General features: G+C 40.5%; 1 protein-coding gene across 1 annotated transcript in view; it reads left to right on the top strand.

Annotated features, from left to right (window-relative positions):
- The window catches only part of LDAH (lipid droplet associated hydrolase), a 110,179-nt gene extending 86,253 nt beyond the window's left edge, over positions 1–23,926 (top strand). The window contains exons 6-7 of the mRNA XM_066179998.1: positions 8,168–8,250; positions 20,770–23,926. Coding sequence (XP_066036095.1) covers positions 8,168–8,250; positions 20,770–20,961 — 275 coding nt within the window. The 3' untranslated portion in view covers positions 20,962–23,926. The remainder of the gene's footprint in view (positions 1–8,167; positions 8,251–20,769) is intronic.
- The last annotated feature ends 2,072 nt before the right edge of the window (positions 23,927–25,998 follow it).

Below are 25,998 nucleotides of genomic sequence, written 5' to 3'. Positions count from 1 at the left end.
ATATATTCTTCTAGAAATCCTCAGCTGGTTCAAAGCCAAATTGTTAGGAGCCTGTCTCCTAGATAGGATTTGAGAGTGCGGGGGCACTGGACTTTGCCTTCCAGCAAAGAAAAAATTAGGGTTTTTTCCTTTCTTCCGAAGTCTTTTCAGGGAAGAACTGCAGTTTATGTACCCTCAGTGGGTAGAGAGATGGCTTCGTAAGTCACATCCCTGCCAGACAGGATTTAGGATTTCACTCCAGCCTTGATACTGCAAACCACCTTTGCCCAGTAAAAAGCTTCCAGCCAGTGTGTGTGTCTGTGACTGGAGCTGTGGAGCACTCACACTCATTTCCATGAGAACCCTGTCCTCATTTCAGGGTCTGAATATCCAAGTTTCTAAAAGAACCGATGTAAGTGGTATTCATCATTTCTACATCCCATCATAGCTGTGCCATGGTGGGGTTCTTCAGACACTGAATGTTCTCACTAGTGAAGTCCCTGCTTCAGCAGGGTAGAACTGGCTTGCTTTTGGGAGGAAGCTCTACAAGGGCACAGCTTATCATTATACCTTCATTTCATGGCAGGATCAGCTTATTTCAGTTGAACTAAATACCAGTTGGGGACTGATGGAAGAAACACCAGTTTCAAACCACAGGACAGTTCTTATCCTTCAAATATTTAACAGTGTCACTTCAGATATTCCTGCTAAAAGGAGAAACAGCACATCAAATGCAGAAGTGTGTGGGTTGCATTATTAGGTCCTCCAAGCCTCTTGTGTTGGCTTCACTGAGCCACTTCTGAGAAAGATTTAAGTTCAGCAAGCACAGTTTTCTCTTGACTTTGGGTACTTTCAAACTAACCCTTGGCTCTGTTTTTGAGGTTTTCTTCATCAGATAGCTGTGAAGATTTTGTTACTTGATCACTGTAAAATGCAATGTTCAAGGTAGTGGTGGGCAGTTCTAAGGGAACATGATAAATTTGGCTCTGTAAATTTCATTTTTGATAAAGAAATATATTTTTCAAGGACTAATAAATAGACATTTTTACACAATGTTTTTCACTTGCAAGTATTTTTAAGACAGTCTACAAAACACACTTCATTGTCCTAGCAGCCTGAAGCATGTTTTTAAAATGAGAAAACTGAGACATAGAGATTCTGTAATTTGCACAGAGTCTCAGGAGATTTCAGTGATAGTTCAGCAAAATTCCAGGGCTCTTGACCTTTTGTCCTACAGTCTTATCTTTCACATGTAATAATTTTTCAGAATACTAATTAAAGTCTTCTTTTACCTTTACTGAACCTTGGATATTTCTCTCTTTGGTGAGTAGTGAGATGGTGGTGGATGCTAAAGAGATTGAAGCTACACACTCACCCTAATCCAGCATGGACACTGAGGTCACAGCTCCAGCACAGCTTCCACACAGCTCATTATGTGCATTTCCTACATTTGCATTTTGAGCCACAGTCCTGCAGGTTACTGGATGTGCTTTATTTTGTGCAGTAACTGATTCTGCAGGCTTGGGTGAAGCAGCTTCACACCAGAAGTTCAGCATGTGGGCTCTAGATCGCATCTTATATTCTACTTGAAATCATGACAATAAAACCCAATAAATATTTTTTCCAAGACTTGGTAATGATTCTGGGAGTCTCTAGAAATTTCCTGCTAAGGCAAGCATTGGCACAGGTTGGAAATCTTTCCAGAGACTGTAACACCAGGTAGCAAACACTGAGAAGGTGATCTCACAGGACAACCTTCCTCTTCAAACCTAGTGAAAGATTTCAGTGGCCATTTATTTTTTAAATGTCAGTTTCTGGTTGTGCCCAGTTCACAACCTGATTTTCAGAGCTGCTGCAAAGCTCAAAGTAACAGTCCTTGAGAGCCTTTTGAGATGGCTTTCTAATTGCACACAAAAGAAGTAAGTTCTGAGTTATTTCCTTAGAAAAAGCCGCTTGGTATTTGTGAAATAAGGAAACAAATCAAGTTTTTTTCTGAAAGGGAAAGAACTAAATATTCAAAAAATGCCAAGGTTAGCAGAGTATAGCATTAGGAAATAGCAGAGAGATTTCTCCCTGAACTTGTGACTTAGCTTTTGAGAAAAATAGCTTTTCTGAAGAAGCCCAGATTGAAATTCCATAGCAGCAAGAGAGAAGGTTACTGTTCTTGCTTTATAATGGTATATCTTTAAATATAGCTTTCCAGAGACATTGAACATATTACAGTAATGTGGATTAAAGGGAAGCAGTAGATTAAGGGTATTTTGACTTTAATGAAAATGTTTACTGTGTCTCCCATTATGTTCTTCTAACAAAGTCTGGGAAATACGGCATACTTGAAGCACCTACTAGACAGATGTATGACTGCCTGGAAAATGGGATTCAGGAAGATTTTTTAAACTGGAAAGATGTAAAGACGTATCTAATAGGATTTTGTAACAGTCTTTATCTTCATTCCTTTAGTATTCAGGACCTGTCAGGGATGTCACCAGCAGAATACAGTGTGTGTTTGCTGAGGTTACAGAAAGCACCATGCTAGAATATGATGCCAATGTGCTGGAGAGGGACAGGATCAAAGTGACCTTCACAAGCTAAGTGAAGTGCTGGGGACAAGGAGAGGAGAATGCTGTCATTCCTTAAAGAGCCAAGTTATTCTGTACATAAATTTCTTATAAGGATGGTAAATTACTGGTTAAGGAATAGTTCCACAAGAAAATATCATGGGAATATTGTGACTCACAAGTTCATGTGGGTTAACATGTTGTAAAATGAGGCATGATTCTCATACATATGAAGAGGTGCAGGGGCTGAAAGTGGTGCAGCTCTGCTGTTGAAGAGAGACACACTGGCATGAGCTGGAATTCTGCATCAGTAAAATTCAAGAGAGAGATGAGCCCCAGGACATATCCACAGAACACCAAGAAAGAATAGTAGCAGATGTAGAGAATGGCACCTAAAAGGTGAGGCTGATGTAAGTACAAGGTGTCTGATCTTTGTAGAGATTTGCCCTAAAATTAATTGTATTAACTGTGTTTACAATTAGAGGAGCTCAGGGCAACACACTTAAAGTGAATGCGTCAAATATGTGTGTGGATCAGTTTCCTGTGGCAGCAAGATTGATAATTAAATTGCATATGGCATTAAAAAGTATTTCCTTTTATTGTTTTGAATTTAAATATATAATGCTCTAAGAGAGGGAAAACCAGTGTGTCATGAACTATCACAAATGGCAACAGATCCTGAATTGTACTTCTTTGATTGTTTTCCTCACCTGTTTTCTCAGTTTTGCAGTGTCCCTAAGGGGTCGTGGCTGTCAGCACAGAGAATATATGGTTATTCAGGTGTGGTGACATGGTGTGATTTCTGTAGTTGTAATGCAGAATTCTGTATCATCCTCCTCTTACTATTTGCAAAACTTGGTATATGGTCTGATTGGACTTCTGAGTTAATGCAGATAGTGAACACCAGTCATCTTGGGGATCTCTGGATTCCGATTACGTTCTTTGCATTAATTTATAAGCCTGTAATGGAAAAAAAGACTTTTTTTCCTGCATGTATCTTAATTTCCTTAATTTGAACTTCATTAGTGCATTGATTTTTTTCACTCTTCTAATTGGATCTCTAACATTCTCGCTGCCTGTTCCTCAAACTGACTAACATCATGTCAATAAAGTACTTATCCATTTACAAGGTCATTAAGAAATAAGGTACCCATTTGTTTTAATATCCTGCTGGACTAGAATCTTAAGCCAGGATTCATTCCACCTCAATTTAGGAATTTAATTCAGATTAAGATCTACAGGTTTTATCACTGAAAATAGAGTCATACTGAGAAGTGATTTAATCCACAGCAGAAATTATCAATTTTCCATGTGTGTTCAGTGATTATTTAGAGATTTTAAAACAAAATTTTGAATTTTATTATTTCAATATTATTTATTTATTTTTCATTTTTATAATTTTTTAAATTGTGATGAATCTAGACCTTCTTTATTGTTATGAAGACCAGATTATCTAAGCCTGTTCTTTTTTATTTGCTCCAAAACTCCTTATCATATTACAGCCTTTCATTTTACAGATATTTAATTCCAGCCAAAGTTTGTTGTGTCATAAAGGTAAAGAGAGAGTTTTTAAAAGACCTGGAATTTTTGTGATCTGGTTATGCATACTGAATAATTTAAAATCAGTAAAGTCCTATTTTCCTTTGTAAAATCAGTAGCAATTAGATACTATTTTTGACTCCCAAAGCCATAGGTGATTCTTGTGTAGCAATATTATTAACTCAGCAATTCTCTATTTATAGTTCTTTCAAACCCTTAAATATACCTTCTACCCCTGATGTATTCTGTGTTCTCTCGTCTCTGTTGCTACTTCTCCATATCTCACTATTAAAAGAGAAATTGTTATTGCCAGAAAAAGAATATAGACAGCAGAAACCTCCTAAATGTATTGAACAAGAAAGTTGGATGCCATAAAGGAAAGTCATTTATCTTCCAGTCAGCATCATTATCTTCTTTAGCTGCTCCCTTAGCCTGTACAAATTCTGTTGTAGGCCTCTTGTTTCTGATATACCTAAAGAATATGTTATTGTTTATTTTTAAATCCTTTAATGTTTGTTCTTGGAAACGTACTTCTGCTCTTTGCAATTTCCTCTTACTTAACGCCTGCTGAAGTTTAAGTTCCTGTTTATTGGTTTCCCTAGGATCACGTTTCCAAAATTTGAAGGATTCCTGTTTGGTTGAAATAGACTCTTGAACCTTGCTGTTCATCCGGTTTAGCTTAATCCTGCCTTCCTGGTTCCCTTTCTTGCACAGTACCCAAGCCTGTAGAGACATTTCCTTTTGAAGTAGTGCCCTTATAGCCTTTGCTGTCTTACTGTTTTACTTTTAGTATCTCTGTGACTAATCTCAGTTTACTATGTGTGTGGATTCCACTTCAATTCTTATTATTTACTGAAAAAAAACACACAAACCACCCAGAACTATGAGCAGACTGCACTGAGAACACGAGGTAGGACAGAGGAACCAAGAAGATGGGAGAAGGGGAACAGGACAGTACTCAGTATTCCCACTGTGTGCCTGAACTGGGGGTGGAGAGCTGCCTGCAGAGTCCCAGGAGTGCTGAATCTGTCAGGTTCTGCCCTGAGGGCCACTGCTATTGTCATCCCTGGCCTCCATCCACTGCAGGTACTGCAAGGTAACTCTGGCTACCCATGTGCTATCTGCTGTGGCCTGCTAACAAGAACTGCATTCTGGGGTGGAAAGTAGAAGTCTTGACATACTGAGATCCTCATATAGGGTGTTTGGTACAACTTCTGTTGCCACAGATACCCTGCCAAATCCAGGCTCTTGCACTTAGTGCTTTGTGAAATCTTCTAAATCCAGTAAGGCACCTTGGTCACCTGAAGCACCTGCACTTAGAGTAGCAAGGGCTGCTCTCCACATCCTGCCTTCTGACACAGAGCAGGGCTTTTGGCTAACACCTTCAGTTATAGGTCATAGTTCTGAACACTAAAGTCATAGAGTTACCACATTAGAAACAGAACTCAATCAGAAATGAGTTACGTACCTATGGAATTCCTCATTATGGACTCCGAATGGTTTGGATTGGAAAGGACCTTCAAGATCATCCAGTTCTAACTCCCCTTCCATGGGTAGGGACACCTTTCACTAGACTTGGTTGTTCAAAGCCCCATCCAACCTGACCTTGACCACTTCCAGGGAGGAGGCAACCACAGCTTCTCTGAGCAACCTGTGCCAGGGCCTCACCACCTTTACAGTAAAGAATTTCTCCCCAAGATTCGATCTAAACCTGCCCTCTTTGAGCTTAGGATCATTCCCCCTTGTTTTGTCACTCCATGCCCTTGTGAGAAGTCTTTCTTCATCTCTGCTGAAGCCCCTTTGGATACTGGAAAGTGCGATAAAGCTTCCCAAATTCTTCTCTCATCCAGGCTGAACAGCCCCAAGTCTCTCAGCCCGTCTTCACAGGAGAGGTGCTCCAGCCCTGTGGTCAATTCAGTGATTCTCCTCTGGACTTGTTCCAGTTGTCTTTCCTATCTCTTAGTTAAGGTTTTCATGGATGATTTTTGAAGATGCATTCGAAGATGTATGTCCTTCTAAAAACAAGGTGTGTTACTCATCAGTTTGGAGCTGAATTGAGGAGACAACAACCAGTGTCAGGATATGAACTCAACAATGCTGTAGGTGCACAGACTTCTGCCAACTGCACCACAGGATTGGATGACTGGGTTGCTAGACATGAAACTGCACAGAGACCCCTTTTCCCAGCAGAGTAGAATGGGACCACCAAATTTGTTGGATTGTCTATGACAACCCTTTCATCTTGTCAAGGAAAGGAAGAACTTGAATGAGCTGCATTCAATGTTTAATTGAAGAAGGCAGAGCTCTGCAAGCCTATAATCTGCTTTGGCTGGCTCAGAAGTAGATATTACTTTCTAGGTTGTGTTGTTTTGTTTTTTTGTTTTTGTTTGTTTGTTTGTTTATTTTTGTGGGGGTTTTTTGTTTGTTTGTTTGGGTTTTTTTGAGAACACTGGCTTTGTCTATTAACATTTGTTCTCCAGTGCCATCACTTATCTCTCTAGTGGCATTCTGTTTCTTTAGAGCACTGCTGAAATTCAGTCAAGTTGATGTTTTGGTCACCACCAAAGATCTATGTTATTGCCATTTTTTCCCCTGTCTCACAGTGTGAGAATGTTTTACTCCTGTCTCAAAGCACCATCAGATCCAGCACTGTCATTAACTACTTCTGCACAAAACTTCATTGGTTCAGATTTTAAAAACTGTCAGAATCTTTCCGTTTTCTCCTGTTTTTCAGGAGAGGATTTAGTATCTTAAAATTCTTTCCGTTATTCTGAGACCTAGAAATTGAAATGCTTTTTGATAATTTAGCCACATTGATTTTACACACTGGTGAGAAAGTAAAATATTGTCATTTATTCCCACATATACGAATGTCTCTGTGATCAGAGGTCAGGAGAGGCTTGGCCATTTTATTAGCCCAGTAAGCTAACTGGTCCAAAAAAGAGATAAAGGAAATGCTAAGTCTTTGGCTAGCTTCATGTTTCTTCACTACAGCATGATGATGACAGAAATGGATAGCCCTTATTAAGACATCCTTTGAAGATCCTCTCATATTCTGGAAACATAATGCATGGAGCAACTCCTGATTCTGCAGTTGAATACATGAGGTTTGTTCTAGCAGCAGAATTCACAATTTACAGTGCTTGTTCAAAGCCAGGTTTTGGACTGTACATAGAGCTTCTGTAGGTTCTGTTGTATGAGAAGTCAGGCTCAGTGGACACAGTGTGATCCTTCTGTGTCAGAATGTTTAAACTGGTGAATGTTTAGGCATCCAGACAAACCAACCCACTTTCCAGAAGTGCTTTGTTCCCATTGCTGTCTAACATACATGGGACATGCCAGAACTCAAGACTTCGTAAAATTAATTAGGTGTCAGAATGTTAGACTCGGTCATTTATGTCTCTGAGACAGTATCTTGCAGATCAACTCAAAATAAATTGCATTAAGCTATTTTTAATACTTTACATTCCAGAAAGCTAAGGCTTAGACATTTGGTGTCCATCCAGTCCTGACTGGACAGGTACCATCAATTTTATGGAGGACAGCCATATATTTGTAGTTGCCATTGTTTTTGTTATTTGTTGTGTTGAATGTTTGAATGACTTGCATATTGAGATGTCAATAATGTAATCGTCTACTGATTAATAATGCCTTGTAAAGTGTGTTTTGTATTTAAAGCCCAGTCTTGAGAACCCTTCATAGGGGATTTTCATACGGACCTTTACCTTTCTAAAAGCATGTAGTGAAAGCCAGTCATTAGAGTTCTCTCTCTGGTGACGAGAGAGAGAGTCATCACCATGGGCTGATCTAGAAGTCTGTAGATAGATGGACAGAGTTACAATCTAAGGATCCTTTCCATTAATTATGGAATTAATTAGTAGGAGGTGACTTAATTCAGTCTGTATGCCTTTTTAATCATTTGATTAGGTGAGATGAACTCTGCTCTTTCTGTCAGTGGCATTCTTTTCCATGGGATTGTCAAGATGATGACTGCTCTAGTTGCTCTGCTTTTCTCCAGAGTTATGTCTGTATTGTTCTTTCTAACAGTTTTGCTATGTTTTTACATTATTGCCTTTTTTCTTTTTCTGCAGCCAACATCTTGTACATGGCAAGCCAAGAAATGATTAAGGTGGTGGAGAGAGACAGTACAACCATAAAGCAAAATTTAAAGAAGGTAACTGTTTAATCCTCAGTTTTCAAAGGAAGCCCACATGCATGAGGAGATGTTACACCTAGCTATATTTGTGCAAAACCAGAATTTCAGCAGGCTTGATTCTGCTTTTTTGTGAGTGTCATTCTATTAAATTTGGAGAAGCTATTAAAGGGGTTACTGATCCTTAAAATGGGTTGATCCACACCTTTGCAGATGTAGCATTTGTCACTGTCAGATGTACCAGCCTATCTGGTTTGTTTTCCTTGCTGGAGGAGAAGCAGTCTGTGTTCTGACTGGGCATGAGATGTGGTTCTCAGTGGGGTCTGTAGTTACCTGGGTTCTGATCACACAGGCAGGTGGCCAGCCAGGGTATGAGGGACTGATGGACCAAATCCTCTGACTTTGCTGCTGGACAGGTCAAGAAGAATAGGTATCCTCTGGGCTGTGGGGTTTCAGTTATTGTCATGGGATTCTGCAGGCTCAATCTTCCATGGCTTCATGCAAAATTATGGCTCCACTGTTTCAGCCATTGGACTGTAGTGTAAGAGAAGTTCCTGAGAGGCTGGAGCTGCTGCTCTACAGATGAATTAATTCATTTCAGGGACCTTTCTCACACTGGGCTTTCTTGTCTGTATGGATTTATTGTTGTAAGATGTTTTGTAAAGTCTTTATCTGGACCAGTTGCATTTTCCCAGTCACAGTTCAGGGGTTGGCACAGGCCATGAACTATTCTAATTGGAGTTCTGATGTGGTCACCCTGTGGTCACCATGTTTTGGAGGCTGAGATAATTTAATAGTGTGACCATGGTCAGACAATTCCAGATGGCTTATGAGCCAGAAAACTGTCACATTTAATAAACTTCTATTGAGATAGCCTCTGTGTGAGTAGGTAATCAGTATAACATATTCTACTGTGTCCCCTTCCTTCTCTCCATTTTTTTTTTTTTTTGTATCATCCCTGTCTTTTTTGCTGGAAGAACGATTCTAGCACTGCACTGGAAGAGATTTTCCTCAGAGAATGGAGTTTTCTAGGACAGAGGTCCTAGATCTCTCTAAATTTACTCTGTGCCTTTTAAGTAGAAAGGGTATAAAGTTCATTTCATAAAACAGTCTTTCTTTTTGTGACGGAAAATAGACTTATTTTTTATTTAGCCCATTTGCTTTCTCTGCACTTTGAAAGGTATTACGTTCATATTTTGAAGGAGCTGAAGTAACACACATTATTAACAGGGAACCCTGCACTGTACCTGGCATGCCTGAGCTTTCTCATTTTTGTTGAAGAGCACTCAAAGTTCTGCATTTTGTGGGGAATCTCAGTGAAGAGACTGAAGGGCTCATCTAGCAGACTGCAAATACTCCCATTGTCTTAAACAAAACATTGCATGGGTTGATCAAATTCCCAGTGAATTCAAGGAAAATGGTTGATTTTATTGACTGATTCACCCCTCCGAGTGTCCGGGAGCTGGAGGGTCTGCCTGTTCCCTGAACCATGAGCCAAGGCTGACCCCACACAGGCAGTACCCTCTCCAAGCAGGATGCAGTCCCATAGCACCTGAGCAGAGCACAGGAGCAGGGTCTATTGACTGTCCCAGACAAGGCAAAGCAATGAAACATGTCCAGCATCCCTCCTGAAAATCCAGTCAGGAGCAGAAGGGGACGGGGCAGAGACAGGAGTGGAGACAAGGCTACAACGTGGGTCCAAAGGCTATCCAGGAGGGATTGCCAAAGACATGGTGGAAGGGAAGCTGCTAGGTGGGATCCATCCAGGTGTCAGGCTGTGTTCAGTGTAGATCTGACTTTGGTCTGGGACACGGGGCCAGGACTGGAGTCACTCCACAGTGTAGCTTGGGAGGCTGAGACTACAGAAGGACAGAGCTCAGATTCTGGAGCCCTGTGCAGGGAGTGTGGGTTGGGGGCCAGGCAAGGCTGGTGAGGGCTGTCAGTGCCCTGAAGGGTGGGACTGCAAGTCCCTGTGTTGGCCAGGGTACAAAGTGAAGAGTGCAGTAGCAGAACTCCAGGTGCTTGTGGAAATATTAATCACACATGCTTGAAGTTAAGCAAAATGCTTCGTTCGGTGGGACAGTGGTAGTGACAATCAGCTACAGCTCCAGTGACTTCAGGTGGCCTATCAGATGCTTCACATTACAAAAACTCTGATTTCTTGTACTGAATGAAGGCCCATAGCCAACAGTAAGAGTTTGCAGGTGTCCTAGCCTGCTCCATCTGTGCTTTTGTTTACTTTGTCAATCTAAGCATGGCCTTGGCAGGCAGGAGCTGTTTTAAACCTGTGTTAACTTTCTTTTATTGATTCTTCTATGTCCTCATACATGTGTGGCAAACATACTCAAGAAAACAAAAAGCTGAAGCAAGCTTATAAGGGTTAGCAAACTGAAGAAAAAGCAGGTCTAAAAGTGAAGCTAAATACTTCTCTTTTTTCATCTAGTAATTTCTGGGAATGTAAGAATTAAGGGAAAAATCTTCAGTTGGCATCTTGTTAAATTTGAATAGTATTGACAATAAAAATGGACTTAACTTTTAAAGGTTGGAAGTTTATAAAAACAGGAACTATAGTGCAAGTTGCTATAGAACTGGCAAGCTCTTACCTGAAAAAATTTATACTGTTTAGTAGTCACTGTGATCATATGGTAAAAGCCAATCTTAACACCTGACTTTGCCAGCTGCTGTGGAATAGAAAAGTTATTTCTGGATCTTATTTGCATTCTGTGATCTGAAAGAAGAGACACAAAATTATTCCAATCTTTTCATGTCCAGGTTTTAACTATAATTAATACTAGCTAGGGACCAGGAGAAATTTTATCACCAGACTGCAGATTCTTAGTCTAACAAAGTTAATTGCTTGGATTTATGTTGAAAGAATGGGAGCTGGAATATTGTTTGGTTAATTAATTGAGGTTTTTTATTTTTAAAGTCAGGAGTTGTGCACATTAAATAGCAGTGAAACTGGATAAGGAGGATGGAGACCTGTCTTCTAACAAAGTAATATATGATAGAGTCTTTGAAATATTGTGTAAAACTATTTGTCCGGATCAAGCAGTGCATGGATGTACAGGAATTTGAGCTTCATATTGCAGTGACATGGGGGGGTTGTGATAAACCAGAAAATCCTAACAAATAAGGTAAGGGATACTGATAAAAGATTTCCTCAGCTCTGGAGGTTAATTATTAGCTGATCATGTCTAAAGCAGCTGAGCTACCTATGTTCTTTCACTGTAATAACACCAACTCCCTTTCCTAACAGAAGCTGGAGGCAAAGATACTACTGAACTAGAGGAAGTTTATTGTAATTCCTGCACAAAAGGAAGTGGGTGTAATTCCATGTTCTTAAAAGGTGGATCAGCACTGAGCATCATGGAGCTTTTACAAACAGAATGAAAAAAATTTAAAAGGCACAGGAAAATGGATGTGTTGGGCATTCATTAGCATGCCTGGAATGGACAATGATATTTCCTTACAGAGATTCTCTACAGCACTTTGTTTTTTAAGTTTGCATCATGCCCTGTTCATTGCTCTCTTTTAAGACTTAGCCTCATTGACTGTTTTTCTAAGTGTATCAACCTGTTATTACAAATATAACCTTATATAAATCCAGAAGATAATTGCATGAAAGGGTAAAACTAGAGTGTTTACAGAGGAAAGTCTTCTTAAAATAATCACCCCCCAGATTTTGTATTTACTGAGAGATATATCTGGTTCATTAATCCATGTGTAATACACAATAGTCCTATTTTGAAATGTAGGATCTGCTCCAAAGCCCTTTTAAATCCATTGAAGACGTTCCACAGGCTGCAGGATTTCTTGAATCAGTGAGTTTTTGTAGTGGTTCATAATTTTTTTAGGTCATAAACCGTCTCCTCCAATTGCAAATCAGGATTCTTTTGGTTGGCATGTTAAACCAAAAACATTTATATGTTCCTTGAGTTCTTTGCCAGTGGTCTGGTGTAGCGGTTGCATTGATTGCATAAGGAAAAAGACAGGAAACATCTGAAGCAAATACAAAGATGATAAAAAACAAACCTGTTGTCTGAGAAGAAAGGTTTAAACTGAAAATTTATCAACATATTAACCTATTTTCACTCAAACTGTGGAAGTTTGTATTGCAGGTGGCTTATAACCACCCATGTATAGATGGCTAAGTGGGGAAGAAATACAGTTTTGAAAAAATTGAATTAATGAAGTCTATGTTTACTACTTCGTGCTTATTCCAATGGTATATTTAGAATTTAAAACAGTGCAAGTTTATATCACACCAGTGATACCATAGATACTGTGTTCTCCAAGAGTATCAACTAAACAGTGACACGCAGAGATTCAGAAAAGACTGAAGAATGAAGTATTTCCTTTCCACAGAGAAGTGCTAGGCTACTATTTTGACCCTTGAGGCAGCTATTTTTATGTTACCCAGTGTTTTTGTTTGAGTCTCTAGACATCCATGGGGGTTAGTAATTATTCCCAGTGACAAGAGCATGATCTGAAGATACCTGCTTAAAAAAATGCTACAAATACGTCGCCTGCCCACAGCCTGCGTGAGGTGCTTGCCTACATCTGTGAAAAACCTTCCAAACACTCTTTCTGAATAGGTGCAAAGTGTTCTCTCTAGCCAAGAACACCTCTTTTTTTGGCTGGTCTCACATCCTTTTTGGCCTGCGCTCCCTGGGGGTGCAGAGTTGAAGCCAGGGAAGTTGCCCATGTGCTTGGGGATTTTGGTGCCTGTCATTGAACCACAAGAACAACCTTCTCTTTGAAGTGCCCAGAATGCCTAATCAGGGATCAGCAGCTTCTCTCCTTGGTGGAAAAGTATCCCAGTGAGCATTTTAAAAAGTCAATGTACCACAATATACTTACCTGTGATGTTTCATTTACTCTGTAACTGACCGCCTGTTACCATCACTTGTGCTGTGTGCTGTTCTAGTAAAGAAGTAATGACAAGAATTTCCAAAATTTTTAGGGTAGGTATAGGGTGTGTGCTGCACACAATGAGCAAAGACAGCAATATTTCCCCAACCTTCTGAAGAGTATTTAAAAGTTACCACTGACCCCTTATTACCCCTTTATTTCTTACCTCCTACTGTGCACACCACTGGGAACATTGCCTTTTACAGCCAGATGCTAATCCTGCTGTTGCAAGAGAGATTTGACCGGTTTACCTTACATAAAGTCCCACTGAATGTAGACAGTGTCAGGCTGATACTCAGAAGGAAAAACTGTTTGCAGTAAATATGGTTGGAAGAATCTGTCCCAGTAGTAGTATTGCTTAAATAGTGGTCTCGGGTCTGTTTGTTTTTATTTTGGTATTTATACAGACTTGACTTCTGAAATATTCATGTTCCTGACACATCTAAATATATACCCTCAAAATGCTTTTAAGTCTTTAAAAGTAACATAGATAATGTAAATAAGTTAAGCACCCTGACTTGTTGATAAATCCTGTGCATCCTTTTTAAAAGCACAGTTTTACTTTGCATAGAGTTTGACCCATCATCATCTGTGAGAAAGTGGAAATAAAAGTGGTCTGTCTTGATCTCACGGGTCTTTGTGCAGAGCAGCTGGTAGCATTGATAATGAACTGCAGCAGAGTTAAAGAGAAGCCCTTTCCCTTTGTCGGTTCACCAAGTCTCAACACTGATAAAGGCATGAAAACTGTGTAGATCACCATACTTGACACTGGAGAGAGCACTCACACACCTGGAATCACATGCAAAATAGCCACTACATCCGGCCCTATCTAAGGGATTGCATCCTAATTTTTCTGATAGTAAAATGTTTCTCCGCTTCCTTTCCAGACAGCTGATTTTGTTTTTTATTTATGCTGGTTTAACAACACTGGCCACCATTATGTTAAATAAACTCAACACAAACACTTGAACAAGTCCTCCAGGTTGGTATTTAAAAAGAGCATCAGGGACTCCAGATTGTCAACTGCCTCTTCTCAAAACAGTCCAGCTGAAAACCTTTGGTTTCACACTGCCCTTGGAAAGCTGAGAAAACCCAGTTCTGGTAAAACAAGCTGAGAAGCAAGTTCCTAGGACCTTACCATCAAACTGGCTGATCTCAACCACAGCAGGATCATGAGGGAAAGAGATGGTATCTCAGAGAACTATATCCCAAAGCATTTAGGGCTTCCTGCGGCAATGCTGGCTCTTTGAATTCCCAGAACCCAAAGTACAACTGAAGCAAATTTTAAAAAAGTATGTCCTAAAGTAGTCTTTTCCCATGTCATTTATCCTATTCTTTTGGCAGGGTAAGGTGGAGACACTTTCATAATTCCAGAGAAGCTAAGTCATTTTCTATAAACCCTGGTTGAAATTAAAATTAATTCTGGGATAATGCCTTTTAAACCAGTTTTCATCCAAGAACAAATAAAACTGCTGGCTGGTTACTGTCAAGAGATGTCACCCAGAGAGAAGCTGCTGGGGCAGCCAGTAAATTCATGTGGGAGTAAGACTGATAAAATGTGAGTGTATCAGAGACAAGGATTTCAGCAAGGACACTGGTGCAGTCCTGCTATTGCACATGTGCCACTCCTTTGCACCCACAGAGATCAGTCCTTCTCTCTTGGCCATCAGCTGGAGTGGTGCCTGCCCACATAATAAGATCTTACAGTTGTTATAATATGTACCAATTTCCAGAGAGATAGAAAAAAATCAATTAAGATATTTTAACTTTTTTGCTATGTTTTTCAGTGCTGGTTTATGACAGTTACGGAAGAGGCAGAAAAGAAATCTCTCTGCAACTTATACTTCTGTGAACTGTCATACATACTATAACAAGTGCCAATGGAGTCAACTGCAGGAAATCTTTATTATTTTCTTAGAAACTCTTTAAAATGTAAACATCCTGTTGATACAAATCTCAGATTCTTTTGATGTTTACTTAGCAGCTGCCATCATTGTGCAGTGTCAGAGTACACATACCATATTACAGGGTACGAACTGACAGAGCCCTATTTGGAATAGTGGGGGTTTTTTTACAGAAACTAAGGCTGAAAATACTTCTGAGCCATTTAATGGTAAATCATCATCTAAGAATACTGCTTTAAAGCTATTTAATACTATTTTGAAGCTATTTGAAGTTTAGAAATTGCATAACTATTTCAAACGCAGCATGGAAATGGCTAGCAAAGACAGCCCATGTCCCCTTCACTGTGCCCTCAACTGCAGATCCTGAAGAAGGACATGTTTTAGTCACTCACAGCAAGCAGGATATTGCATCAGGAATCATAAAGTCTTTGTCATGTCCAGTGGTAGCTGCCATTTCCCTTCTGAGTCAGGAATACCTGGAAGTCTCACCATTCAATATTGCAAAAGAATAAAAGATAATCCTCTCACCCTCATGGTAGAAAAGTTTAAAAAATGCAAATTTTGAAAAGTTTAAGCCCACAGCAAAACCAGAAAAAACTTCCTATTTATTGTTTTGCAGATCTGTTTATTTTTAAGACAGTGTAATTATTTGGGGGGCCTGACTCATCATTTCTGAATGCTTAGATTGGCAGCAGCTCTCCATTGCTGGTGCAGTGGTTGTGCTGACTCAGGATGTCTTTACAGCCATCCACCATCCACAGGAAAATATGCACTTTACAGATCCATGCAGGCCATACAGTGCATGCCAGTGTTTCTTACATTAATGGAGATCCCATGTGCCTCTGGTTACATATGGTTTGTTAATTATTCCTGCCTGCTTGCTGCAATAGCAAAGCTCCTGATGTTAAAATTAAGATGGGGAGGTGGATTCTGGAAACTTCTTTAAATATATCTAAAATTATGCTATTTAAATGTATTAGGAAAGAGGGTAACATTTTAAAGTCTGTATATTTCATGTCTGTGTGTGACACAGGCATAGAGCAAATACATTTTGTCATTCAGAAGAAGATCCTCAGTTTCACAAATGGCAGTCAAGTAGCTGTCAGGTTTCCTAGGCCCTGTACTAACATCTGGATCACTGAAAATTTACACCTTGATGGCATTCTTGCTCTTTCTCATAATCCAGTAATAAGGCAGCATTGTGAAAAAAATTCTGCACGTAAAAAACACTTTTGTTAAAGTTTTGGATGTGCAGGCATGGGCACATGGACAGAATGCACACATCAACACCTGCACGTGAAATAAGCAGGCCAAATAACTGCAGCATCAAATCAAGCTCCTCAAATCTTCTGTTTGAAAACTGTTCTTAGTTGGTTGTAACAGACCCAAACCTTATGTAGTTGCATATGACACAAGTGTCTGCCCTACCTTGACTGGTTTTATTTCAATCCAAAGGATTCTACAATGTCTACACATACAGCTCAGGGGAAAATGCATTGTTTTCTCATGGTAGCAATTCCTAGCTTGGAGAAGGAAGCTTCTCATTTCAGTGTAGAGGAGCCATGTGCTGAGCTAGTAAAGAGGGAACTAGTGAGGGAGCAGTAAACAGAGAGGAGGAGGAGGAGGAGGAGGCAGGAAGAACCAAAGGCTCTGTTTGTTTGGCCAAAGGAAGGCTTCTGGTGCCAAATGAGGTGGTGGATTGGAGCTAACCAAGCAAGGCTGTCTTTCCTGAATGTGTGATGGAAATAGGGGTGCCTGGGACACGTGTAAACACCACAATACAGTGACCTGTATGTAGATGTTTTTATGCTGAACCAAAGCCAGCCCTGCTGACAGGCACAAACAATACTCTTGAGAGATGCTTGAGGAACAGTGCTGGGAGTAGAGGCTCTAGAACAAACAACTAGGGTTGGATTTGGGACTCAAAATGAGATGGAGGACCCAGGACACTAAAATTTAGACTTTGCAGGGCAAGAACAGGGGACTAGAACAAGAAGCAGAAGTGGTAGGAATTGGAAATAATGAGATATGGAGAATAGAACTGAAATAAAGAACGAAAGGGGGTGTAGGGCATTCTTGAGACCAGAAAGGGACAAGATAAAAGAAGTCATACCTGTAAAGAGTGGACAAATGACTGGACAACAAAACCAGTAGTTGGTAAAAGTTTGGCACTTTTCTGCTTGGAATAGAACCTAAATTTCCAAAATTGTTCCTTTTCTCAGCAGATGCCATTTACTATGTTTGCCTTAAGAACAGAAGCAGAACAATAGAAGGGAAGTTGCAGAGATGGATAGTAAGTGGTGAGGACCTGGTGTTCCCAGTGGGGGTACCTGAGAGGATTATTACTTTGGCCAACCATTGTCTGGTCCCATGGACTAAATGTCCATTGGTGACTGGAGCTTTTTAAGTGTGATCTTGAAGAGCATCTTTGCTTTAGTTTCAGCTGGAAGGACTCCATGTGGTCCAAAGTGTGGTAACCAAAGTATGGTAAATATGGACGAACTGGACATTTGCTTCAAAAACACACCATAGACTTTCAAACTAAAACATTAATTTCTGTGCTGGACACCTCCAGTGTGACACCAGCAGAAAGGTGTCCCATGTTCCTCCAGCCAGAAGCTGATAGTGCTGCTTCTTTCACTTACACCATGACCTTAAGGAAAAGAGGCCTAAAGCAGCAAATCTAGAGGTGTTGACACTGTTGGCAGTACTTGTAGGTGCTACATGTGAGTTACCTGGGGTTTGGTTTACCTCCTCAAAGCCCAGCAGATTGTACACACAAGTTCGGCTAAAACCAGTTGTATCACCAAACATTTCACAGTTGGGGAGCACTGACCTCAATTCAGACACCTTTTGTGTAAGTATTCAGTGCTGATCTTTCATTAAAACATCCCTTTTCCTTTTTCTTCTTTCATTAACCAAAAGAGCTGTGTAATGAAGGAGACAGCAGGATGCAGAACCCCTACCTCAGCTTTGGCAGAAGGGGTAAAATGCCTGTGGAAATACAAGTGAATAAGTTCATGGTAAAGGCACGTAAACTTTAAAGAGAATGGGCTCTTGGTGAAGTCACCAGTATTTTTCATAGCCACAGTTTGTTCTCATTTTTCTGCTTATCTCACTTAATACCTTGAAATGTATATTATAGGCAGATAAACAGTGTTTCAGAGCACCTGCTAGTGCAGTCCAGGAGTGCTGTCCTTTGAGTATAGTCAATACTGTGTAATGCTGCACATGCTAGAAAACCTGCTCGAGGTGTTCCACTCTACATGCTTTCAAATTAATAAACGTAGTTTGACATTAATTTCTGTGCTCTCCACCTGAAAAATGAAGATAAAAATTGCCACTAAGGTGTTGCAAAGCTAAATCAATAAATGTGAGCATGTGAATCCTATAGTAGTGCATGCCAGAGGAATGCAGAGCATAAAGAAAATAAATCCTGTCTGTAAACCATGAAATATGTAGTAAATAAATATCCTCAGACCGCACACAGAATCTAAAATGAAAAATACTATCAAATAGCAGCTCATCAGCTGAATGTCATCCTGTCAGTGGATTGAGTGAGTCAAGGATCCTTTGGATCATGCAGTGAAAGATTCAACTGTAATGCAAATATACCAGGGGCAAGCTAAGAATGCACATAAATCTTCTATTTAGGCATTTTCAAGTCTGTGAGTTCTCCAGTTTACAACCCTACCTGGAGAACAGCCCATTTCACAGCCCATGCAGACTAAGCCAAGTATTTTATCCACCTTTGTAAGTGTAAATGGTTTTTCATCTTTTTCAAAATGATCATGTGATGAGTCTCTATGACTTGCCTTTCAAAAAATCTGACCATTTCAAGGACTGCTCCATTAAACTGGAGCTGCTCCATTGCTTTTTCTTTTCCCCTCAGTTTCATGATCTTTATTTCTATATCTTTTGGTAACAGAGCTCAGGGTTAAACATAATTTGGTCACATGTTTTGCTTCCAAAAGGCCTGAATCCATCTGGACATTTTACATTGGTTTTTCTGAAGAATTTTTGCTACTGTGACATCTTGTGATTGATGAATTGAAGGCAAGATAAAAAGAAATTTTTTTGCTAGAGCAAACAACACACCTTGTTTTCAGCTACTAGTGAGTGACAAAGGAAACCAATAATGTTTGTTAACATGGGATGGTTTATGTTCTATGTTTTGCACATAAGTAGAAGTATAACTAGCATTGGTGTCTGTACAACTGAGATAATGTATTTTGGATACAGCCAATTGTCAATAATGTACAAGATTTGGGCAAACTTCAGCAAGAGAAAAGTGAGCTAGACAAAACCTTGTAGTAGTTTGTGAAATGTAGCACCTCTACCCCAGTGGGTCCATTTATTTCTATTCCACATGGCTACAAAAATGATGGAATTGAAGATATTTGTGATGAAAGGAAAACTTCTTGTCCCCTAATTTATGTTAGCATTCCTGAATTATTCACTGAAGTACAGAAATGAAATATGAAACAAATGTGAATAATGGAATTGGGCCAAGCTGTGTGTGTGATGTGTTGAGCAATTAGCATCCTTCTTGTACCTGCGTTCAAACATTTTAGTATGAAGAGTGCTCCTCGTTAATCTTGTTCTTGTACAGTCTGAAATCCATGGATTTTCTATCCCAGAAAACTATTTTCCCCTCATATACTTTATAGATATTGAAAAGCATAGCTACAGCATGCAAAGTCGAGATGAAAATGGGGAGAAATGATGACTTGAAACATGACATTCAGTGCTTCTAACAGAGAGAAAAGACACTTCCCTGAATTTGGTATTTTCCTGAAATTTATGGCTTTCTCGTTTAGGTGGGCTCTAGGGCAAGTAGCACCTGCTTCAGGTATGTCATTGCCCAAGGTTATTTGGGCAAGATCAAAACAAAAATGGACTTTTACAGAATTTTAGTTCCATGTTACAAGCCAGAAGAAAGTTGTTCATTGGTCTCTGGGAGGTGCGTGCACTCCACACAGGCAGCACTTCACAAGGATAAGATAGAGAGTTAGGACAGTTCAGCCTGGAGAAGGGAAGGCTCCAGGGAGACCTTAGAGCACCTTCCAGTACCTAAAGGGGGCCTGTAAGAAAAACAGGACAAAGTTTTTAACAAGGCCTCTTGGAATAGGACAAGGGGCAGTAGTTTTAAACTGAAAGAGGATCAATTCAGACTAGCTATAAGGAGGAAGTGTTTTTACAATGAGGGTGGTGAGACACAGGGCAGGTTGCCCAGAGAGGTGGTGGATGCCCCATCCCTGAAAACATTTAAAGTCAGGTTGGATGGGGGTTTGAGCAACTTGATATAGGTGAAGATATGCCTGGTCATTTCTTTTTTTAAACAGCTGGAAAGCTAACGCAGAAAGCTGCTAACAGCTGTGGAAAACACAGGGGCTGGGCACTTGGGGATGGACTCCATGGACAACTCGATGTTCTGAGCCATAATAAGAAATTTACTAAGTCAGCCAGGCTTTCATCAGCAGATTTCTGTTTTCGGAGTTAAGCCTGTATTGTGTTTCACAGTTTTGCAGATGAAACTGAGTTGCAGAGCATTTAATTGTCTTCATCATACCTGCAGACCTGGAAAAAACCAAGAAGTACGAGTCTGCTATTCCTCACAGTATATCTCAGGATGTGATGCATTACTTATTTCCAAACAATTGTATTTGTTGCTCCATCAGTAACTTTCCACACTGATTATTTGATATGCTTTTCTTTCTAGCTGATTTTTTACTATGGAACTGGAGACAGCTGGTGTCCACAGCACTACTACGATGAGATCAAAATGGATTTTCCAGACGGGGACATCCGACTCTGTGAGAAGGGGCTCCGCCACGCCTTCGTGCTGGATGCCAGCAAGGAGATGGCTGCCATGATCACAGACTGGCTACAGGACGATCTGACCAAATTATAAACACTAATTCAGTCATCAACAAGAAAATGATGTAATTACTTTGTGAACGTGTTAAATTTTTTTAATTTTTTTTTTCTTTTTTTTTTTTTGTGAGAGAGTCTGTCTTATTTTTGTTCTGTTTACTATAGATTATGGCTTGTTTTCTACTGAGATGTTCTAGAGAAAGTTAAAAAGAGACTGGCTGGTCCAAAGTATAGTTTCATTGACTCAGTGCTTATGTAGTTTCATCCTGAGTCTTCAGGACTCTGGAAGACTTGGCAGAGGGTGGAATATTTATTGTCTGCTGGTGCTCTAGACAATGCTGATACATCTGTATCTGAGCTACTACCACCCCACTCCCTGCTGGAGAAGTGTGGGGATGTGGGTCCTGGCAATGGATCCTGGTACTCTGGGAAAGGCCTGGCACTCTGCTCGTGTTTCACCCATCCCTGTAAGCCAGGTGCATGGCAGCCAGAGCAGCCCAAGGCCCTGGACAGCCCTGACGTGGTCTCCTCTGGGTCAAGAGGGGGTTGGTGGTCAGGCTGAGCTCGGGATGAGTTCAGGGAAGATGTGTAGATCAGGTGTGCAGTTTCTCCAAATCTCACCATGGGTTTGGGGCACTGCCAGGACTCCACAGGGTATTGGAAATGCTGTAAGGTATCTGTGACTGCTCAGCAAGGGAATACATAAGGATCTCTTGTCTGGAACATGGCCAAGTGTTTCATTTTTCAATTGACCATAGAGAAGGGAAAGTAAACCAGTCAAAAATGCCAGTATTTAAAAGTTAAAATGGATTGCAGAATCCGTGTATAACAACTTCTAGGTGGCCTGGCTCTCCTAATGAAGTCCATGAGAACAGTGCTTGCTCAGCAACTTTAAAGAATTAAACCACTTCTGATGCATGTCTAAATTTCAGTTCTTTGCTCTGAGGACTGAAGTATGAAATTTTCTGCCAAGCCACAAATTAGGTAAGTTCACCATCAGAAAACATCTGTTACTGTGCCACGGCTGCACCCATGACATGGCATGAACGTTACTGTTGAGAACCAGACCCCTGCATGGTGCTGACAAGTTCCCTGTTCCTCACATTTGGCGAACCCTTTCCTTTACAGATGGAAAAAAAAAAAGAAAAAAAGCATCCTGCCAGTTGTGATAACAAAAGAAGTTACAGCGAATAGCTAGAAATGAAAATACTGCAAGTAAGGGGAACAGAGCCAAGTGTAATCAGGAAAAGCTTTCTAGCCATAAACCTGTGAAATAGTCTCCCTGTGGAATTCATAAAGACATTTATAAATAAGCAAAACACTACAGAGTATAGTCAGGGGAGGTTCTGCCCTTGCAAACAGATGAATTTAGATGATGCATTGAGTATCTAACTTACATGATTTATTACCAGTTTTGATACGTGTGAGAATGGTATTGAAGAATGTTCTCTGTGATGCAGAAAGATCAATTAATTGCTTAGTTTTCTTACATGATTATACACACCCCATCCACTGCTCTCTAAACCGCCCTTGAATCTTTCACTAATATTTAGAACAACTTGTAATAGAGTTCAGTTCCTGGATATTTTTGACTAATTTTCAAACCTTCAGACTGACACTTGATTTAAGTGTCCTTCTCTGTATCAGAAACTGGTTTAGCTTTTGAGACTAGCCAGTGGATTTTCGAATTACACTGCCACGTAATGAAATGGTACTGATGAGTGGAGCAGGAATGTTGGGAACACAGTTTCAGCAGCATGGGGATGAACCAGACATGTTCAAAGTGAGGGGACTATGTCCACGCAACTGATTCTGCTCATTGGAGAGTCACGGCACTTTCCATCTTTTTACAGGTCCATATTCAGTCATGATCAAAACAATCCTTGTGCTCGCTGTAGAAATCCATAGTTGTATGTGTCTGTGTGATAGCCCCTGGGTGTTGGCATCATCCCATTGGATGGCCTGGTGCCAGATGCTCCCTCATCTGCTGGCTGAGGTGCTCCCTGAGGCGGAGCCGGGGAGGACGTGCACATACCTGGAGACAGTGTACACATGCGCACCTGTTTGTATGTCAGCAGCATAAGAACTACAGTTCACTTGGTTGTTTTGGTTTGCACATTGATCTGGTTGAACAAAACATTTGTTCTTTGAAGTATGTGGAGTCAGGGAATCAACAAAGACTCAGTTTGTGGGAGTTCAGCTGTTTTAGTGGATCTCCTGAGACAAGACAGAATCTTGCATTAACCAAAGATGACAAGCAACTACTACAGCCTGGAAACTAAAGCACCTATGAGAAGCAGTTGTTTACAGTGCATTATGCGTATACTTTGTATGAAGAATTAATTTAGCAATACTTGTACTTGACTTGTGTATGCCTTTTATACAAAAGTTAACCCATTATACTGAATCCTAACTGCATTAAGACCTAAACTGAGATTAGGTTCTGGTCAGTGATGACCAGATTTACTGCAGAAGAATGCCTTATAATTTTCTTAAAAGAATTTTCTCTAGTATTATCAAAACCATATTGATTCAATTGCTACCTTCCTCCTAGAAGGCTGTAAGGCTAAGATCTGAAAATTTGCTACTCTATTCATTGCTAAGTCACACAGGCCTAGTTTCCACAGCTGTATTTCCTAAGAGGGAGCAGATCCCACAGAGAATCCAGCTCCTCGGAAGCCCGTGGTGTTCACTGTCACCCCAGGCAAAGACTGTCAAAAGTGCTCATGGTCCAAATGTGCCAATTTACCTTGAAAACACAGTGTGGTTTTGCCTATTTTAGACTATTCAAGAATTCTTGGAAAACCTATCACAAATATATTGACTGTAAGCTGTAGCACCTACTCACTGTCATTCACATCTGTGCTTGATTCTCACTACACGAGTAACCCTGCTAGTGCAGTGACTTTGACTCATGTGCAAGTGTTTTGCTAGATCGATACCTTTTAATAAAAGTACACAACTCCAATAACAAAAATAAAGAAATTTATGGTAAAATGTAACTTGATTCTTTGTTTTGGTAACTTGTTTAGTCCCAGTTCAGCTCCTTTATTTCTTCATGCATACAAAATCTACAAAAATACTTGCCAAACCCCAAATTTCACTTGCAGTGCAGACATCTGCCAAGTGCACAGAAAATCCGTGGGTGGTAGGCACCTGACTCGCTTAAGCATTTTTATCCAGAGCCCCTCCAAAATAATCAGTTTCCCCTTGCTGCCTCCAGCTCCATGTTTGCCACTCTGAATGAGCTATAGAGTGTGTGGATCAGTGAGGTTCATCCCTTCAGGAAGCTGGATGAGTGCTTGCCCAGTGTTTATGGTGAAGAATTTGGAGTTGGACTCCAAACTAAACACCAGATTCTTGACTCACGGAGACAGATTGCATACATGAGCCACAGCAGATAATCTCTTCTCTGCAGCTGAGGTCATTTATGTATTTATTTTACAGAAAATGGATTTATATGTGCATCCAACCCTCCCCCCCCATCCCTTTCTTTGGTCTAGCTAATTGCCAGCAAAGACTTTAAACAAGATGTTCAATGTTATCATTTTAAAGTCACTCAAACTATTACAGGGTTTGGGTAAACTCACTAGACCCAAGAGACTTGTTTTACTCTGTGTCACAGGTCATGCTCAGACTCCCAACTACAGTAAGTTTCTGAGGCTCTTTTCTTGCAGGCAAATGTTCTCTTTCCTGGCACTTTTACAAAATAAGAATCCAGAGAGCATTTGTGAGTGACCAGGAACTATTAAAACAGCATATAGTTCTGGAACAGCTGATGGGGGTTGAGCACAAGCACCAGATCAAGCAGTAACAGCACAAGAAGCTGCCAGGAGCGATCTCCGCTCTCAGTAGCATCACGCAGAAGTTATGGAACAGGCTAATATTCGTGCTCAGATGGGACAGGCAGGGAGGGATTTAATTAAAAACTCTTTCAGAGTGCTTGAGCTGATAGTCAACAGCCTCGGTTTTGCCTGTTGCAGGAATGTGCTTGCAGGAAGAATTGCTGCTTTGCGGAAAGTCGTTTGCAGCAGCTAATAAAGTACAGGGTATTTTTAAAAACATCTGACTGACTGTACCTGACTGCAGGGCTTGCCAGTCAGACACTCAAAGATCTTTTCCATCCTGTTTGAAGCAATTCACACTGAAGGAGGAAATGGTGTGGGGATCCTCCTGCTCTCCCCATTTGTCAACATCAACAAAGCCCCCAGACTCTGAAATACTGTGCTTTGTACATTGAGAGGAATCCATGAGATGAGATAACTTAGAATTAGGAAAAACAGGCTTTCCCAGTGCCAAGACTCATCTACTCCTCTTCCCTAAGAGGCACCCTTAAAATTTGATATGTATTCTGCTGTTCCAATCTAAGTTGTAGGACACAGGAATACTATTTACAGAACATAAATGTTTTGAAGTGCTAACATGCTCTTATTGTGCAGGGGGTACTGCAACTCATCAGTGCTTATAGTAAAGAACTTGTATTTTCACCCGCAAAATAAACCCATGGGATTTTAAGCACCCAGAGTGGTCCAACCCCAGTTCAGATCATGTCCTGTTTTACCAATGCTTTGCATTTTCTTCTGTTGTAATCATGTGTGACCTTGGACATGTCCTCTGTCCTTGCTGTGCTTTTGATTTCTCTTCAGTCATAAACTGACTGGTTTATGTTGTCAGTCACGTCAGCAGTCTGCAGAGCTGTGGAGTAAAAACCCCATGTCCATTGAACACAAACCCCACCACTAACACTGGTTTCAGTGAAGATATCTTGTGACGCCTGTGAATAACCATTTGCTCTCACCCTTCAATGTTCTGTTGAAAAATGCTTGTTACAACAGAACATTCCTGTAAAACTGCTCACAGAGTGGGCCAGGGGGCAAGGGGCAAAATGCCATCCTGCCTCCGTCCCCAGAGAACCTTTACCAAAAGATCCTCTCAGCCAGTGTCACCACAAAATGGGCATGTGGGGATGCAGAATACGGACCAAAGGGTGGGTCCTGCCTGGTCTGTTGCTCAGTGTGCACTGAGAATAGAAATAATCATGCCCCACTCCAGTTCAGTTCTCCACGTTTCTTCT

This window comes from Chamaea fasciata, unplaced genomic scaffold (assembly GCF_029207755.1).
Source record: "Chamaea fasciata isolate MVZ Bird 193981 ecotype frontalis unplaced genomic scaffold, bChaFas1.0.hap1 SCAF_3, whole genome shotgun sequence".
NCBI lineage: Eukaryota > Metazoa > Chordata > Aves > Passeriformes > Sylviidae > Chamaea > Chamaea fasciata.
This window is presented reverse-complemented; position numbering and strand designations above follow the sequence as displayed.